This window comes from Phacochoerus africanus, chromosome 1, assembly GCF_016906955.1.
Source record: "Phacochoerus africanus isolate WHEZ1 chromosome 1, ROS_Pafr_v1, whole genome shotgun sequence".
NCBI classification, from domain to species: Eukaryota; Metazoa; Chordata; class Mammalia; order Artiodactyla; family Suidae; genus Phacochoerus; species Phacochoerus africanus.
The window spans coordinates 227153963-227174287 of NC_062544.1; the positions used below are offsets into that span (position 1 = coordinate 227153963).

The 20325-nt window shown below is 39.5% G+C and overlaps 1 protein-coding gene across 2 annotated transcripts in view; it reads left to right on the forward strand.

Annotated features, from left to right (window-relative positions):
• The window catches only part of CFAP44 (cilia and flagella associated protein 44), a 140786-nt gene that overhangs the window by 93101 nt on the left and 27360 nt on the right, over positions 1–20325 (forward strand). For both annotated transcript variants that reach the window (XM_047792333.1, XM_047792342.1), the window contains 2 exons: positions 9195–9372; positions 19228–19728. In XM_047792333.1, the coding sequence (XP_047648289.1) occupies positions 9195–9372; positions 19228–19728 (679 nt within the window). The remainder of the gene's footprint in view (positions 1–9194; positions 9373–19227; positions 19729–20325) is intronic.

A 20325-nucleotide genomic window follows, 5' to 3' on the forward strand; every position in this document is an offset into this window, starting at 1 on the left:
TAGAAGTCCAGGTTACTCATTCTTCTCCAGTTGACACCTGAGCAAGGAAGGGGTTACTTTCACTAGGATCCCATTAATTTCCTTTTATACTTTGTTGAAAGGATTTTCTAAGTTTATTTTTTATCAGAGATGAGTGTTGAATTTTATCAAATGATTTTATATGTATATTGAGAAGCTTTTAAAAAATTCTTTAATATTGTGGGTCAGTGATTGATTTCAAATATTAAATCATTATTCCTAGGATAAACTTCACTCAATCATGGTGTATTATCCTTTTAAAATATTGTTAAAAATTTCTTTTATCTGTAGTATCCTTGTCTGGTTCTGGTATCAGGATAATGCTGATGAATTTGGAAGTATTTCCTCTTTTTTTGGAAGAGTTTGAGCAGGATTGGTATTAATTATTTTTAAAATTTTTATAAGGAGTTCCTGTCATGGCACAGCAGAAACGAGTATGACTGGGAACCATGAGGTTGCAGGTTTGATCCCTGGCCTCGCTCAGTGGGTTAAGGATCTGGTGATGCCATGAGCTCTGGTGTGGTCACAGATGCGGCTTAGATCTGTCATTGCTGTGGCTCTGGAGTAGGCTGGCAGCTATAGCTCCAATTAGACTCCTAGCCTGGGAACCTCCATATGCTGCAGGTGTGGCCCTAAAAAGACAAAAGACAAAAAAAAATGATAAAAGTTTATCAGTGAAACTGTCTGGTCCTATAATTTTGTTGTTGTTGTTGTTGGGAGGTTTTTGAGTACTGATTCAGTGTCCTTACTAGTAATTTGTCTGTTCAGATTTTCTGTGTTTTCATGATTCAGTCTTGGTAATGGTGTGTTTCTAGGAACTTATCCATTCCTTCAAGGTTGTCTACTTTGTTGGTGTACAATGATCCTTTATAGTTCTGCTGATTTTATTTGAGTCTTCTCTTTTTGGTGAGTCTAAAGGTTTGCCAATTTTGTTTATCTTAAAAAAAGAAAAAAACCAGCTCTTACATTTATCCTTTCTATTATCTTTTTAGTCTCTATTTCATATAGTTCTGATCCGGTCTTTGCTATTTCTTTCCTTTCACTAACTTTGGGCTTTATTCTTTTTATGGTTCTTTGAAGATGTGAAGTTAGTTTATTTGAGAATTTTCCTGATTTTTGATATAGGCATTTATTGCTGTGAACTTATCTCTTAGAACTGCTTTTGTTGCATCCCATAAGTTTTGTGGAATATTACATTTCTATTTTCATTTGTCTCAAGATATTTTCAAATTTCTCTTGATTTCTTCTTTGGTTAGTTGTTCAGTAACATGTTATTTTAATCTCCACATATTGATGCATTTTCCAGTCTTCTTCTTGTAATTGATTTCAAATATCATACTGTTGTGATTGGGAGGATGCTTAATAGGATTTCAGTGTTCTTAAGTTTATTAACTTGTTTTGTGGCCTATCCTGGAGAATATTCCATATGCATCTGAGAAGAATGTGTATTCTGCTGCTATTGAATAGAATGTCTATAAATATCTGTTAAGCCCATCTGGTCTAATATGCCATTTAAGTCCAGTGTTTTCTTACTGATTTTTCTGATGCTCTCTCCATTGTTGGAAGTGGAATATTGAAGTTCTGTACAATTATTGTATTGCTGCCTATTTCTTCCTTTAGGTCTGTTAATTTTATTTTATATTTAAGTTTTTCCACATTGGGTGCATAAATATTTACAAATATTAATATTTATATTCTTGTTAGCTTGACCCCTTTGTCATTATATCATGATTTTTTTTGTCTTTCATTACAATCTTTGGCTTAAGGTCTATTCTTTCTAATGTAGGTATAGCTACCCTGTATACTTCAGTTTCTATCTGCATGGAATATCTTTTTCCATCCCTTTATTTTCAGTATGTATGTGTCCTTATAGTTGAAGTGAATCTCTCGTAGGCAGCATACAAGTGGATCTTTCTTCCTTTCTTTTCATTCATTGATCATTTATACATTCATTTTTTATTTATTAAGTCACTATGTATCTTTCAATTGAATAATTTAGTCCATTTACATTTAAAGTAGTTAGTGATCAGTATGGACTTACTATTGCATTTTGTTGATTGTTTTCTGGTGGTAATTCCTATTTTTATTTTTTTGTTTTTTTTTTTTTAACAGTCCGTTCGTTCGTTCTTTCTTTCTTTCTTTCTTTCTTTCTTTCTTTCTTTCTTTCTTTCTTTCTTTCTTTCTTTCTTTCTTTCTTTCTTTCTTTTTCTTTCTTTCCCTTTTCTAGGGCCGCTCCCGAAGAATATGGAGGTTCCCAGACTATGCCACACAGCCACAGCAATGCGGGAATCTGAGCCATGTCTGCAATCTACATCACAGGTCACAGCAACACCAAATCCTTAACCCACTGAGCAAGGTCAGGGATCGAACCTGCAACCTCATGGTTCCTAGTCAGATTCGTTAAGCACTGTGCCACGATGGGAACTCCCATGTTCTCTTATTTTCTGATTCGATGATTTTCTATAGTAGTGTCCTTGGATTCCTTCTCTTTATGTATTTTGTATTTATTATAGATTATTGTAGTTAATATGGGACTTAACAGTCTATTTTGAGCTGATAACAACTTAACCTTGAATACACCATAAAGCTCAAAATTTTTAATCCTCCCCACTTTATTTTTAATGTCACAATTTACACCTTTTTACATTGTGTATCCTTTAACAAATCATTGTGTTTGTAGTTATTTTTAAATACATTTGTCTTCTAAGCTTCATGCTAGATGTGTAAGTGATTTACAACATTAGGATATTCTGAATTTGCCTATATATTTGCCCTGAAACCATAGAACTCCAGAAGAAAATATAGGTTGTAAGCTCCTCATTAACATCAGTCTTGGCAATGATTTTTTTTTTTGGGGATTTGAAATCAAAAGCAAAGGCAGTAAAAACAAATAAATGTATTCCATCAAACTAAAAAGCTTCTGTACAGCAAAGGAAACCATAAAAAAATGAAAAGGTAAGTTATGGAATCAAAGAAAATATTTGAAATCATGTATCTGATAAAGGGTTAATATCCAAAATTTATAACTAACTCATACAACTCAATAGCAAAAAATATATATAAATTAAAATTAAAAATGAGCAGAAAAACTGAATAGATATGTTTTCCAAAGATGGCATACAGATGCCCAACTGGTATATGAGTGTTCAACATCATCACTCAACAAGGAAATGCAAATCAAATCCACAACAAGATACTGCCTCACCCCGTTAGACTATCTATCATCAAAAGGACAAGAGGTAACAAGTATTGGTGAGGATGTGGCGAAAAGGGAAACTTTGTGCCCTGTTGGTGGGAACATAAATTTGTGCAGGCACTGTGGAAAACACTGGAGAATTTCCTAAAAAAATTGAAAATATAACTACCATATGACCCAGGAATTTCACTCCTGGTTATATATACAAGGGAAATAAAATTATTATATCAAAGAGATATCTGTACCTCCATGTTCATTGTAGTATTATTTATAATAACCAAGACATGAAAACAACCTAAGTCTCCATTTATGGATGAATGGATAAAAAAAGCTGTGGCACATATATACAACAGATTATTAGCCATTAAAAAAGAAATCCTGCTGTTTATGATAACATGGATAGAACTTAAGGACATTATACTAAGTGAAATAAGTCTGACAGAGAAAGACAAATACTATATGATTTCACTTAAATGTGGAATCTAAAAAGTATGAACTCACTGAAACAGATTAGTAGTAGTTAGAGGCAGGGGGTGTGGAGTGAAAGAATAGGAGAAAATGGTAAATGTGATTGAAAGAACAAACTTCCAGTTATAAGATAAATAAGTTCTAGAAATGTAGTATACAGCATGGTGACATTAACAGTATTCTCTTGTTTTTTGAAAGTTGCTAAGAGAGTAAATGTTAAAAGTTCTCATCATAAGGGAAAAAAAAATTGTAACTGTGGTGATGGATGTTAACTAAATGTATTATAAACATTTGGCAATATATACACATTAAATCATTATATTGTATACCTTAAACTAATACAATGTTGTGTGTCAATTATCTTTTTTTTTTTTTTTTGTCTTTTTGCCATTGCTTGGGCCACTCCTGCAGCATATGGAGGTTCCCAGGCTAGGGGTCGAATTGGAGCTGTAACCACCGGCCTATGCCAGAGCCACAGCAACATGGGATCTGAGCCGTGTCTGCCACCTACACCACAGCTCACGGCAATGCTGGATCCTTAACCCATTGAGCAAGGCCAGGGATCGAACCCACAATCTCATGGTTCCTAGTCAGATTCATTAACCCCTGAGCCACGACAGGAACTCCATCAATTATATATTAATAAAACAAAAATAAATGGCCCTTTGATATTTTCAAAAAATATATTGATGAATTTGATTTGCTAGTATTTATTTTTTTTTTTTAGAGATTTTTGCGTCTTATTAATGAAGTGAAGAATATTGGTCTTTAGTTTTACTTTTATGTAATGTTTTTTCTAGATTGTTATCAGGATAATACTCATCTCAAAAAGAGTTGAAGTTTTTCTTCTTCTATTTTCTGAAAGATTTTGAATTGGCTTGGTATTATTTCTTCCTTATATGTTTGATAGAATTGATCAGTAAAGCCATCTGGACTTAAGAGTATTTTTTGAAGGAAGGTTATAAATTACAAAGTCAATTTTTTTTGGTCTTTCTGTCTCTTTAGGGCTGTACCTGTAGCACATGGAGGTTCCCAGGCTAGGGGTCGAATTGGAGCTGTAGCCACTGGCCTATGCCAGAGCCACAGCAATGCATCATCCAAGCCGTGTCTGCGACCTACACCACAGCTCATGGCAATGCCAGATTCTTAACCCACAGAGCGAGGCCAGGGGTTGAAGCTGCATCCTCATGGATGCTAGTTGGGTTCATTAACTGCTGAGTCATGACAGGAACTCATACAAACTCAATTTTAATTATTATAGTGCTCTTCAGATTTTCTATTATCTATTTCTTCTTGGGTTAGTTTTGGTAACTTGTGTCTTTCAAGGAATTTGTGCATTTCATCAAGGTTATTACATTTATTGGCATAACAGTTCATACTATTCCCTAATGTATTATTTTAATTTCTGTGGTATCTGTTGTGCTGTCCTCTCTCTCTTTTTTGGCTACACCCATGGCACTTGGAAGTTCCCAGGCCAGGGAATGAACCTGTGCCATCAGTGACAATGCTAGATTCTTAACCCGCTGAGCCATGAAGGATAGAGAGCCAATAACTCTCTGATTTTTGGTATTGTTCATGTGTATCTTCTCTATTTATTGATCATTCCAATAAGAGGTTTATCAGTTTTATTAATTTTATGAAGAAACTAGCTTTTGGTTATATGTTTTAGAAAAAGTATTGTCTGAGTTCTGTGTCATTAATTTCTGTTCTATATTATTTCCATCATTTTAGTTTTTGGGGTTTTAACTCTTTTATTTCATCTTAAAGTTTATGTTTAAGGTATAAACTTTGATTTTCCACTTTTCTTCTTTTCTAATATACATACTTAAAGTATAAATTTCCCTTTAAGCACTCAATGCATTCCATTAGTTTTGATGTATTTGCACTATTACTCAGTCCAAAATATTTTCCAATATCTCTGATTTCTTCCTTGACTTGTGGTTTATTTTAAAGTGTGCTGTCTGTTTTCCAAATATTTTGAGGTTTTAAAAATATCTTTGTTTGATTTCTAATTTAGCTATTTTGTGGTGATGGAATAGTCTGTGATTTAAATTCTGAATTTATTGGAAATTGCATAGGCCTGCATATAGTCTTAAAGTTCAATGCATGCTTGAAAAAGAGTGTATGTTCTTACATCCTTTTTTTTTTTTTGTCTTTTTGCTATTTCTTGGGCTGCTCCTGCGGCATATGGAGGTTCCCAGGCTAGGGGTTGAATCGGAGCTGCAGCCACTGGCCTACGCCAGAGCCACAGCAACGCGGGATCCGAGCCGCGTCTGCAACCTACACCACAGCTCACGGCAACGCCGGATCCTTAACCCCGCTGAGCAAGGGCAGGGACCGAACCCGCAACCTCATGGTTCCTAGTCGGATTCGTTAACCACTGCGCCATGACAGGAACTCCCCTACATTCTTGAGTATAGTGTTTTACACATGTCAGTGAGGACACGGTTATTGATAGTATTGTCTAAATTGTCTGTTTCTCCTACTTTGAAGGAATGACTCTTTTGGGGTCGCTGCTGAATGTCTTCTGCATCTAATACAGTCTCTCTAGCTGGTGGGATTATGAATGAGTCCCAGCCATGTGTAAACTATGAGAATTATTTGTCTTAACAGCTTCCCAGGATTTGACTTTCCCCAGATGTTATTCTCTGTCCAGCTTCATGGTGTTTCACATTACAAGTATACAGATTAATACTCAGCTAAAAACTCAAGAAAGCCCTATGTAGATTTCTTGGTATAGTCCTGGGTATTCCTCTCCACAAAATTCTGAACATGTTGGCCTCTCTGAGCTCTGATTTCTGTCTCTTCAAGTAGTGAGATCACTTAGCATTTGGGATTCCAGCCCTGCTCCATAGTCTGGTAATTTCCTCCATACAAAAAGCAGGGGATAGTAAGGACCACTTTTTTGGGGGCAGGAGGGTAGATTTCCACAGCGTATGAAAGTTCCCAGGCAAGGGATCAAACTGGCACCACAGCAGTGAAGAAACTAGCTTCTGCAGTGACAATGCCAGAACCTTAATCCACTGTGCCACAAGAGAATTCCAAGGACAACTTATTTTGTTTCACAAGTCCCATACTGCTTATCATTCAATGTCTGAACATAGTTGTTTCATCTATTGTTGTTCAGTTCTAGTTATTTATAGCATAAGGATAATCATGGGCTTTTTTTCTCTCACATGGCCAAAGCAGAAGTATTTTCTTATTTTTCTTTCTTTCCACTTAAACACTGATCTTTCCTTTCAGTGCTGTTATACACAAATGAACAATTGTCAGTTAATACATGCAATGGCATGTGTTTCCTCTGTTATGTGTATGTATATATATATATATATATATGTATATATATATATATGTTCATTTTCTTCTAAAGGACTGACTGAAGCTATGTGCTCATATTGACTGACGGGCTTCACTTTAAAGAACTAGATCCCTGCACTGAAGTGCCAACCTATATCCTAGATACATTAGTATTTTCCAAGCAGAGAGGTCAGTTTCTGTAGAAATTTATTTTTCAGTTTTAGTTTAGATATAAGGTTGCTACAACCTTGTATGTGTGGAAATGGAAAAGTTGATAGGGCTCAAATGGTTCAGCATTCCTTTTCTATTTAATAAATTTATTTATTTATTTATTTGTCTTTTTAGGGCCGTACCCATGGCATATGGAGGTTCCCAGGTCTAATCAGAGCTGTAGCTGCTAGCCTATGCCAGAGCCACAGCAATGCCAGATCCAAGTCATGTCTGTGACCTACACCACAGCTCATGGCAAGGCTGGATCCTTAACCCACTGAGCGAGGCCAGGGATCAAACCTGTAACCTCATGGTTCCTAGTCGGATTCATTTCCACTATGCCACAACAGGAATTCCTCAGCATTCCTTTCCAATCCTCTAATGAATTTTGCCAAATAATGTGTAGCATTCAGTTCTCTTCTCCATACCTGCTCACTCTTTGCTTGGGGCCTCCTAGGATCTCTACCAAGAAGACTATATCCAATTCTTTTTATAACCTTCTCCATGGGGGTATTCTGGACTAGAGTTTTCATTTGTCTGGTTTATTCATTAATATGATTTAACCTGCTTTCTGTCTTCTAGAACTATATCATCAGTTTGCTTATGGCTTTCTATCTCATTCTCAGCTTTCCTAATGATTTACTCCCTTTAATATCTCCAAAATGCCATTCCATGGAATTTGGGGGGAGAAGGGAAGGCAAATGTGTTTGTGCTCGTGCTGTCGTTTTGAACTGCATGCCCTTTTTGAAAATGTTATGACAGATTTTATGACAGTCAACTTAAATGTTTAAAAAAAGGTTCAATTAACTTTTAAGGATTTTAAAAAACATATCCAACCAACTACAATGGAAAAAAATTAAAATCATTGAAAAAAATTTTTAAAAATTAAAAAAAATATAAAATCATATACAAGACTTAATTTCTATTGAAGGAATAAATGTTGATCTAAATTACTTAGAAGTTAACAGGCTAAGAATGATTCGGATTATTTCAACACCACCTAGTGATTGGTTTTTATTTATTTAATTACTTAGTATTTTGCTTGAGTTGATTTAAAAATAGTTGTTCATATAATATAACACATACGCATAATCTAAAATCTGATACAGGAGTTCCTGTTGTGATTCAGCGAGTTAAGAATTCAACATAGGCTCCATGAGGGTGTGGGTTCGATTCCTGGCATGACTCAGTGGGTTAATAAAAAAAAAGAAAAAAGATAAAAAGAATAAAATCTGATACAAACAAATTTATTTACAAAATAGAAACAGAGTCACAGACTTAGAAAAAAAAATTATGGCTACCAAAGGGGGAAAGAGGGATTAATTAGGAGAATGAGATTAGCAGATACAAACTTCTATATATAAATAGATAAACAACAGTGTCCTGCTGTATAGCACAGAGAACTATATTCAATATCTTATAATAACCTATAATGGAAAGAATATGAAAAAAATATATATCCATATATATGTATAATTGAATCACTTTTCTATATACCAGAAACCAGCACAACATTGTAAATCAACTAAAATTAAAAAAATAAAGAATACAAATAGTCAATAATAATAAAAATAGTCAATTAAAAATAACAAAAATAAAAATCAAAACTCTTAGATTCTACAGACAAAAGCAGAGACTCAGACTCAGAATTATGCTGTGTTGTTTTTTTTTTTCAACTGCCACACCTGTGGCATATGGCAGTTTAAGGTGTAGGGGTCAAATCAGAGCTGCAGCTGCAAGTCTGCCCCACAGCCATGGCAGCACCTGATCCAAGCCACATCTGTGATCTACACTGCAGCTTGTGGCAATGCTGGATCCTTAACACACTGAGCAAGACCGGGGATTAAAGTTGCATCTTCACAAAGACAACACCAGGTCCTTAACTCATGGAGCCACAGTGGGAACTCCTACGCTTTTGCCTCATGATTGAATTGGATTACATACCTGTAGTAGACAAATTAGTTTATTGTTCTATTTATGGCTGGGCTTTCTGCTTTTCTGATAGGTACAAGAGTAAACCTGGTGATGACTATGAAGATCCCAAAGATGTTCAAGCCATCAAAGAGGCCCAGTTGTATATGGGAGACTTTAATTTGAAGACAGCCCCAGACTATAAGATACCTGAACACATGAGAATAAATGCTGCCAAGAAGGAAGAGGAACTAGGACACTTAGACTCCATGGTACTTCCCCAGAGCTTTCATGGTGATGGGAGACAACCTGGGCTTTTTTTTTTTTTTTTTAATTGAATTCTGCTAAAACAACCCATTTTGCTATCTGGCTCTTAAGGATATATAGTCATAGAAATTTAGAATTGGAAAAGGCCTTCATGATTATCTAGAATACCGCCCCCTTTTACAAATGAGGAAACTGAGTCCCAAGGATAAGAGATTTATCTATGATTATTTATTTAATGTGACAGAAATAGCCTTCATATTAGTTACTTGGTTTGATAGCAGTTTCATGGGTGAAGGCATTATGTTTTACAGACTTTGAACCTCTGAAATTCAAACACATCCTTGTTGGATATTGTCTTTGGCTGCTTTGGACCACCAAAAACTAAGGAAAAGAGGCCACTGTATTTAGCCTTTGTTTGAAGGACTTTCAAACTTTTATAGGTGACTCACTACTAAATAATTAATATATTCCTTTTTGGATATATTAATTCTCTCTGCATTCTTCCAAACTGCTTCCAAGCATCCTGATTTCTCACACTTGCTTTCTTACTATAGTTTTCTCTCCCTGTCATAGTAATTCCTTACTTCGAATTGATAAGTGACTTTTCACACTTAGGCGATCAGAAGAAGGCATCTGAGCTACCATATGGAGGAGAAACTTTTATGTGGCCACCTTGCGTGGCTGTACAGTTTCCACAATTCAAAGCCTCACATTGGACAGAGGGTCAGTCATACCACAGAGGCGGTATGCTTGAACATTTTATAATTTTCTGGCAAATGGAAGTTAAGTATCTTGAGCAAGGACTGTCTTTTTCTATTATCAAAGAAGCTGTCCATGCCAACACTACGAAGATTCTGGTATGGCAATTCATAGCCATAAGTAAATTCCCATAGCTCATAACTATACCTTTCTGATCAAATGGCTATTTTGACAATTTACTAGTCACCATTTGGATTGTTTTTCTAGCTGTTTGTCTCAGGCAATTCTTGATTCGTCTGTCATGTTCCATCCATTGTCGTAGAGATATGTTCTTTTGACCATAATTTGCCAGTCATCCAACCTGAAATTTCACAGTCCAGCTAGAGATGATGATGGCCAGGTGTGATGTCTTGAACTGAATTGCATTATACTTAAATCTGTTTTATTAAAATAACCTGCATTGGAGTCCCCGCTGTGGTGTAATAGGTTAAAATTCAACTGTGGTGTCACCAGTCACTGTGGAGGCATGGGTTCAATCCTAGGCCCAATATAGTGGGTTTGATCTATGGCCCAGAATGCCACAGCTGCAGCTTGGGTTTGATCTGTGGCCCAGAATGCCACAGATGTGGCCATTAAAACAAACAAACAAAAACTTTGGAGTTCCCACTGTGGCTCAGTGGGTTAAGAACCAAACTATTATCTGTGAGGACGTGGGTTCAAGACCTGGCCTTGCTCAATGGGTTAAGGATCCAGTGCTGCCGTGAGCTGCGATGTAGGTCTCAGATGTGGCTCAGATTTGGTGTTGCTCTGGTTGTGGTATGGGAGCTGTAGCTCCAATTTGACCTCTAGCCTGAGAACTTCCATGTGCCACTGGTGCAGCCCCTTAAAAAAAAAAACTGCATCAAATAATTTAGAACACACTATTCTACAAGTCAGAAGGTCAGAGTTCCATTCCAATCTCTACCACTTAATATGTGAACTTTGCTAGTCATACAAATCTCCCTAAGCCTCAGTTATATAGTCTGTTAAAAAAAAAAGGTATTAATACCAATGAACAACAATAAGACATGTCTAGGTTACTACTTATGGTTAAGGTAATGGCCAGAGTCAATAAAGAGTCATTCTTATCATGGTTAAATTCAAAATTATTGAAGAGTATCAAGCATTTTAGAAATAGTATATTATATATCTGCCCTGCCTGTGGCCAGTGTTAATGTGTGTGGTATTTGGAAAATGAGAAAAAGAGGCTTGGTGTGTAAATAGCGCTTCTCAAAGAGGCAGGTCTTAACAGCCATCAAGTTGGTTTCCATTTGTTCTTCTCAGCTTAATTCTCAACCTTCCAGGTACTTCAGAAGTGGTCCTGGATTCACCTAAGTACTTACTGAATTTTGGGTTTAAACCTTAATGCTTTAGTCTTCTTCTGAAGCACCTAAAACAGCTCTATTTTGTTGTAGTAGATAGTATACAGTAAGTTTTGTAAGACTACTTGAAGATGTGCTCTTTAATATTTTACTTTTCTTAACCTGCATGTGTATGCAAAGTTACTCTTAATAGCCTTTGGGCTAATTGTCTAACTGCACACAGGAGCAGGGTTACATGCGACTACAGGCTCTGGTAAGGGCAACTGGGAAACAGAGACTGTGAAAAGAGCTGGCAGTGAGGGAGCAGGGAGCTTGTATGATACCTGTGGCTGGAGGCCAGGGCCTAGCTTGGCTTAGATAAGTGGATAAGAAAACAAGGAAGAGTGCAGGAATCTCTTGGAGTGACATGACACAGAAATTCTGGATCATGACCCTGTCTGGCCAAGAAGGAATGGGAATAATGCGGCCAAAATACCGGATGAAAACAGGCTACAATGTAGTTTGGCCCTAGCTGGGCAACCCTAGGTTCCTAATCCAATGGGATCTGAATCTCCGTCAGAGAAGAATAGTTATTTGTGTGTTCCTGACCAAAGAATGACCTTCCCCTCCCTAGAGCAGGGCTGAGTACAAGGCTCAGGAGGGACTTCCATTAAGAGGTAGGAGGAGAACAGGGGAACTCAGCCTGAACAAGCCAGCTGAGGGACTTCAGGGGTCACATCCAGATTCTCTCCCCACTTGTGGAGAGGCTAAATGGAGAAAAGCCTAAAAGCCAGAGAATATAACTTAGTAGTGAACAAAAATGACCAGATAAATTTTTTTTATTTAAATTATTTATTATTATTTTTTTCCCACTGTACAGCAAGGGGGTCAGGTTATCCTTACATGTATACATTACAATTACATTTTTCCCCCACCCTTTCTTCTGTTGCAACATGAGTATCTAGACAAAGTTCTCAATGCTATTCAGCAGGATCTCCTTGTAAATCTATTCTAAGTTGTGTCTGATAAGCCCAAGCTCCCGATCCCTCCCACTCCCTCCCCCTCCCATCAGGCAGCCACAAGTCTCTTCTCCAAGTCCATGATTTTCTTTTATGAGGAGATGTTCATTTGTGCTGGATACTAGATTCCAGTTATAAGTGATATCATATGGTATTTGTCTTTGTCTTTCTGGCTCATTTCACTCAGTATGAGGTTCTCTAGCTCCATCCATGTTGCTGCAAATGGCATTATGTCATTCTTTTTTATGGCTGAGTAGTATTCCATTGTGTATATATACCACCTCTTCCGAATCCAATCCTCTGTCGATGGACATTTGGGTTGTTTCCATGTCTTGGCTATTGTGAATAGTGCTGCAATGAACATGCGGGTGCACGTGTCTCTTTTAAGTAGAGTTTTGTCCGGATAGATGCCCAAGAGTGGGATTGTGGGGTCATATGGAAGTTCTATGTATAGATTTCTAAGGTATCTCCAAACTGTTCTCCATAGTGGCTGTACCAGTTTACATTCCCACCAACAGTGTAGGAGGGTTCCCTTTTCTCCACAGCCCCTCCAGCACTTGTTATTTGTGGATTTATTAATGATGGCCATTCTGACTGGTGTGAGGTGATATCTCATGGTAGTTTTGATTTGCATTTCTCTTATAACCAGCGATGTTGAGCATTTTTTCATGTGTTTGTTGGCCATCTGTATATCTTCTTTGGAGAACAGTCTATTCAGGTCTTTTGCCCATTTTTCTATTGATTGATTGGCTTTTTTGCTGCTGGGTTGTATAAGTTGTTTATATATTCTAGAGATTAAGCCCTTGTCCGTTGCATCATTTGAAACTATTTTCTCCCATTCTGAAAGTTGTCTTTTTGTTTTCTTTTGGGTTTCCTTTGCTGTGCAAAAGCTTTTCAGTTTGATGAGGTCCCATGGGTTTATTTTTGCTCTAATTTCTATTGCTTTGGGAGACTGACCTGAGAAAATATTCATGAGGTTGATGTCAGAGAGTGTTTTGCCTATGTTTTCTTCTAGGAGTTGGATGGTGTCCTGTCGTATATTTAAGTCTTTCAGCCATTTTGAGTTTATTTTTGTGCATGGTGTGAGGGTGTGTTCTCGTTTCATTGCTTTGCATGCAGCTGTCCAGGTTTCCCAGCAATGCTTGCTGAATAGACTTTCTTTTTCCCATTTTATGTTCTTGCCTCCCTTGTCAAAGATGAATTGACCATAGGTGTCCGGGTTTATTTCCGGGTTCTCTATTCTGTTCCATTGGTCTGTCTGTCTGTTTTGATACCAGTACCACACTGTTTTGATGACTGTGGCTTTGTAGTATTTCTTGAAGTCTGGGAGAGTTATGCCTCCTGCTTGGTTTTTGTTTCTCAGGATTGCTTTGGCGATTCTGGGTCTTTTGTTGTTCCATATAAATGTTTGGATTGTTTGTTCTAGTTCTGTGAAAAATGTCATAGGTAATTTGATAGGGATTGCATGGAATCTGTAGATTGCTTTGGGTAGTATGGCCATTTTTACAATATTGATTTTCCCAATCCAGGAACATGGAATATCTTTCCATTTCTTTACATCTTCTTTGATTTCTTTGATTAAAGTTTTATAGTTCTCGGCATATAGGTCCTTTACCTCCTTGGTCAGGTGTATTCCGAGGTATTTGATTTTGTGAGGTACAATTTTAAAAGGTATTATATCTTTGTATTCCTTTTCTAATATTTCATTGCTGGTATACAGAAATGCAACTGACTTCTGAATGTTAATCTTATATCCTGCTACTTTGCTGAATTTATGAATCAGTTCAAGTAGTTTTGGGGTTGAGTCCTTAGGGTTTTCTATGTATAGTATCATGTCATCTGCATACAGTGACAGTTTGATCTCTTCTCTTCCTATGTGGATGCCTTTTATTTCTTGTGTTTGTCTAATTGCTGTGGCTAGGACTTCCAAAACTATGTTGAAGAGCAGTGGTGAGAGTGGGCATCCCTGTCTTGTTCCAGATTTGAGTGAGAAGGCTTTCAGTTTTTGCCCATTGAGTATTATATTTGCTGTGGGTTTCTCATAAATGGCTTTGATTCTATTCAGGAATGTTCCCTCTATACCCACTTTGGCGAGGGTCTTGATCATGAATGGATGTTGGACCTTGTCAAATGCTTTTTCTGCGTCTATTGAGATGATCATATGATTTTTGACTTTTTTTTTGTTAATGTGGTGTATGATGCTGATTGATTTGCGTATGTTGAACCATCCTTGTGAACCTGGGATGACCCCAACCTGGTCATGGTGTATAATTTTTTTGGTATGTTGTTGGATTCGGTTGGCTAAGATTTTGTTGAGAATTTTTGCATCTATATTCATCAATGATATTGGGCGATAGTTTTCTTTTTTGGTGGTATCTCTGTCTGGTTTTGGAATGAGGGTGATGGTGGCATCATAGAATGTCTTTGGGAGTATTCCTTCTTCTTCAACCTTTTGAAAGAGTTTAAGGAGGATGGGCACCAGTTCCTCTTTATATGTTTGATAGAATTCACCTGTGATGCCATCTGGTCCTGGACTTTTATTTGTAGGGAGTGATTTTATGACCTCTTCAATTTCATTTCTAGTGATCGGTCTGTTCAGTTGGTCTGTTTCTACTTGATTCAGTTTTGGCAGGCTGTAAGATTCTAGAAAATTGTCCATTTCTTCCAGATTGTCAAACTTGTTGCCATATAGTTGTTCATAGTATTCTCTTATGGATTTTTGTATTTCTGCTGTATCCGTTGTGATTTCTCCTTTTTCATTTCTAATTTTGGTTATTTGGGTTCTTTCTCTCCTCTTTTTAGTGAGTCTGGCCAGGGGTTTGTCAATTTTGTTCACCTTTTCAAAGAACCAGCTCTTGGTTTTATTCATTTTCTCTATTGTTTTTTGAGTCTCTATTTTATGGATTTCTTCTTTGATCTTTATAATTTCCTTCCTTCTGCTGACTTTAGGCCTTTTTTGTTCTTCTTTTTTTAATTCATTTAGGTGGAGGGTTAAGTTGTCCATTTGAGATCTTTTTTCTTTTTTGAGAAAGGCCTGTATTGCTATAAATTTCCCTCTGAGCACTGCTTTCGCAGCATCCCATAGGTTTTGAGTGGTTGTGTCTTCATTATCATTTGTCTCAAGGTAGTTTTTAATTTCCTTCTTGATTTCCTCATTGACCCATTGGTTTTTTAGTAACATGTTGTTTAGTCTCCATGCAGTAGGTTTTTTCTCTTTCCTTTTCCCATGGTTGATTTCTAATTTCATGGCATTGTGGTCAGAGAAGATACTTGAGATAATTTCTATGCTCCTAAATTTATTGAGATTAGCTTTGTGTCCCAATATGTGGTCGATTCTTGAGAATGTTCCATGAGCATTTGAGAAGAATGTGTATTCTGCTTTTTTTGGATGTAGTGTCCTGAAGATATCAATGAAGTCTAACTTTTCTATTGTTTCCTTTAGGATCTCTGCTGCTTTATTGGTTTTCTGTCTAGAGGATCTGTCCATTGATGTGAGGGGGGTATTAAGGTCTCCTACTATGATTGTATTCTCATCAATATCTCCCTTTATGTCTGTTAATATTTGTTGTATGTATCTGGGTGCTCCTGTATTTGGGGCATATGTGTTGACGATAGTAACATGCTCTCCTTGGATGGATCCCTTAATCATTAAGTAGTGTCCTTCTTTGTCTTTCTTTATGTCTTTTGTTTTAAAGTCTATTTTGTCTGATATGAGCGTTGCGACTCCTGCTTTTCTGTCATGTCTATTGGCGTGAAATATTTTTTCCCCACCCTTTCACTTTCAATCTATATGTATCTTTTGTCCTAAGGTGAGTTTCTTGTAGGCAGCATATTGAAGGTTTTTGCCTTTTTATCCACTCAGCCACTCTGTGTCTTTTGATTGGGGCGTTCAGTCCATTGACATTTAAGGTGATAATTGATAGATGATTATTTACTGCCATTTGAAGCTCGTGTTCCAGTTGATTCTATGGTTCTCCATTCTTCCTTTTTTTTTTTTTTTTTTTGGTTGGATGGTCTCCTGTTATTATTTGCTTGAGTGTATTTTTTTTTTCATTTTTTGCAAATGCAATATTTGGTTTTGGCTTGTGGTTGCCCTGTTTTTTAAGTATGCTAACCCCTTCCCATAATTGTGTGTTTTAGCCTGATGGTCCTGTAAGTTCAAACACTTCATTACTATATTAAAATTAAGATGAGAAACGTACAAACAAACAAAAAGTGTTATTTACTTCCTAACATCCCTTGCCCACATTTTATGGTTTTGATGACTCTTTTTTATTTTTTTCTTTTTAATTTTATTTTGTTTGAAGCATGTTCATGATTAAATCTGTATGCTGGCTTATTTGAGTGACTGCTCTCTGATTGTGGTTTCCTCAGTCCTAGTTCTTCCTCTTCTTTTTTTTTTTTTCTTTTCTTTTTTCTTCCCTTTCCTTCCTTTCTTTTTGGTTTAGAGAAGCTCTTTCAATATTTCCTTTAACCTGGGTTTTTTGTTGCAGTATTCTTTACCATACTACACGATGGTAGCAGATTTCACTTGGTCATGCAGAGCTTGCTCTGGTGTTTTTAGGCTGTGGGGTTCTTGCAGGGGGTTGGTGGTGTTGGGCAACTGTTCCTCAGGAGTGTAGCACCCCCTGGGGGCTGGAGCAGTTATCTGGGTCACTGAGAACCTAAGAGGCTCTTCCCTAGGGCAGCCCAACTCAGAAGGATGGCCTGAGAATGTAGGAAGATCTTTTCACAGTCTGGCCAAGCTTGTTGCAGCTTTTCTGGGCTGCAGGGGCTCTTCTAGGGGGCTGGTAGTGCTGAGCAGCTATTCCGCAGCAGTGGGGCACCCCCTAGGGGCTTGGGCGGGTAGCAGGGCCACTGGAAACCCTAGAGGCTCTTCCCCTGGGCGGCCCGACTCAGAAAGACCGTCTGAGATCTTTTCCTGACTTGGCCAGGCTTGTTGCAGCTTTTCTCGGCTGTAGGGGGTCCTGCCTGGAGCTGGCAGTCCTATACAGCTGAACCACTAGGGCACCCCCTGGGGGCTTGGGCGGGTAGCAGGGCCGTTGGAAACCCAAGAGGCTCCTCCCCGGGGCAGCCCGACTCAGAAAGACCGTCTGAGATCTTCTCCCGGCTTGGCCAGGCTTGTTGCAGCTTTTCTGGGCTGTAGGGGGTCCTGCCTGGAGCTGGCAGTCCTATACAGCTGAACCACTAGGGCACCCCCTGGGGGCTTGGGCGGGTAGCAGGGCCGTTGGAAACCCAAGAGGCTCCTCCCCGGGGCAGCCCGACTCAGAAAGACCGTCTGAGATCTTTTCCTGACTTGGCCAGGCTTGTTGCAGCTTTTCTGGGCTGTTGGGGGTCCTGCCTGGAGCTGGCAGTCCTATACAGCTGAACCACTAGGGCACCCCCTGGGGGCTTGGGCGGGTAGCAGGGCCACTGGAAACCGAAGAGGCTCCTCCCTGGGGCAGCCCGACTCAGAAAAACCGTCCGGGAATTAGGCAGATCTATTCACTGCCTGGCTAGGCTTGTTCTAGCTTTTCTGGGCTGCAGGCCTTTTCTCGGGGGCTGGTGGTGTTTGGTGCTACTCTGCGGAAGTGTAGCCCCTCCAAAGGGCAAGCAGGCCTGTGCAGGGACAGCCCCTGCGGTGGTAGGCTTCAGGCAATTGTTGAGGCCAGCCCTCCTGGATGGCAGGCAGCCCCAGGTTCGGCGAGAGCGCAGGGGGTGGTGGGGGTGGGGGGAGGGGATGTACTGGGAAGCACAGCTTTCAGCTAGCTAGCGGGCCTGTAAACTTGCTGTGGCATGGGGGGTATTCTATGGGGACCCACCCCTTCTTCTCTCCCCTCCCCAGCACGGGCGCAGACCAGGCTCTTTTCCCAGGTTCCCTCTGATGCGGCTTTCCACTTCCCCGCCCCTAGAGTATTGCTCCCTTCCTCTGCCACAGCTTTGTTTTCTAGTCTCCCAGGCAGTCTCTGCCCCGTCAAATGGTTTCTAGACCTCCCAAGCAGTTTCCGCTCTGCCCCGCCCCCCCAGCCCGGGGACTATCCTCTGGAGCCTAGGTCTCGGTGCCCAGCCCCCACCCAGGCGTCCCCTGGCCCTTTCTCGGCGACCAACTCTCGGAGGTGCAGTCTCGGTGCCCAGCCCCCACCCAGGCGTCTCCAGGCCCTTTCTCAGGGACCAACCCTCGGAGGCGAGGTCTAGGTGCTCAGCCCCCACCAAGGCATCCCCCGGCCCTTTCCCGGGGACTAACCTCTGGAGCCGAGGACTCGGTGCCCAGCCCCCACCCAGGCGTCTCAATTTTTGGTGACTGTGCCTGTAGTTCAGATGGTCCGTTCGGTTCTTGATCGGCTTTTCCGTACTCCAACTTACTGCTACACTCTTCTCTGCATCTGGAGATTCCTCCGGTTCGTTTGATCTTTCCCCCGTGTAGGTGACTTACCAGGGTGTGGGATCCCTTTCTCCTCCGCAGTTCCCTTTCGGGAGCGCCCGCCCCGCTCAGATTCACCTTCTCTCACTCTCCTCTTTTCTCCCTTTCTGCCCCGTAATGTCACGAACTTCTTGCCGTTATTGGAGTTTAGGTTCTTCTGCCAGCGATTGGTTGCTGTTCTGTGCGAGTCATTTATTCTGTAGATGTGCTTTTTTTTTGTTGTGTTTGTGGGAGAGGGCGAGCGTGTCCCTCTACTCCTCCGCCATCTTGTCTCTTGACCAGATACATTTTTATCTTGAATTTTTGCTAGACCAACCAGTCAGGGGACAGAAGCAAATCCTATTTCCAGCTACTCTTTGTGAGTGGGTTGTCATTTTGCTTCCTTGCTATTCTTTTTATCAGGTTCATTCCAAGAAAATGCACATGAACAAGTGCATCATCTCTCTTCGAGACCTTAAAGTGGCAGTCGTCGAGGAAATACAGTGCCTAGTGCAAGAGCTGAAGAACATCCAGTCAGCTCTGCATGAATCCAAGCACATTCCCATTCCCCAAATCCCTCAGATACGCCCAGAAGAAGTTCCAGAAAAGAGATTTCAGTACGATGAAGAAACCCTCCTAGCTTTTAAAAAACAGCAGATGAAAAAGCTGTCTGATCACATCCCCCAGGTGGAACGAGCAGCATCTGGGGGCTCAGCTGGAAGATTTCTCAAGCTCTCTTCTGGAAAGGACAGGGATTTGACGACGCGTGATTCATTGTCTAGATCTTCAAGAGCTTCAGCATTCAATTTTGATGTTCCAAAGTTCATGGAATTTGAAAAAGCAGATCCAACTGAAGTGGAGCTAGAGATTATGAAGCGGGATGAGATTAAACACTTGTACATGCAACAGTATTTGATCAACAGGGTAAGAGATGAGACTGTTTATTTAAAGCTGAAAGAGAGGAGAGCAAGGAAGAACCAGATCTAGTTGTTCATTTATTTTTAATTTCTCTACATTAACCTTCTCCCCAAACTCTAACCAGCCCACAACTCACTGATGGCTTCCTCCCCATCCCTGGTCTTCTGAAAATCCTTGTTCTGCCCAAAACTTTGGAACTTTAAAATTTTTTCTCTCCGGAAACTAAGAATGAAGGGCAAATCCATGTTAATTGGTATCTAACTGAAGTCATGGCTAAAGGGGAAGTGTTGGAGCAGCTTTCAGATGATAGAGCATAACTAAAGGACCTCTGGTGAAAATGGCACATCCTCTGCTTTTTACTCCCTGCTCTCTCTCTACGGTGTGATTTGCTCAACTAGTGCAAATGTTCATGGTAATGACTGGCTTCAGAATTGTCCCTGGAGCTGGTTTGGCAAAATTTTTATTACTAGTAAATCAGGACCAGGCTGGGACCAGTTGTATGCAGGAAGTCCTCTGAATGTGGAAGGAAAGGACCTTTCCTGAATGGAAAGCTCCCTCCTGCCAGCCCTACAGAGTCCCCTTCCTCAGTGTCTTTCCAGCTGC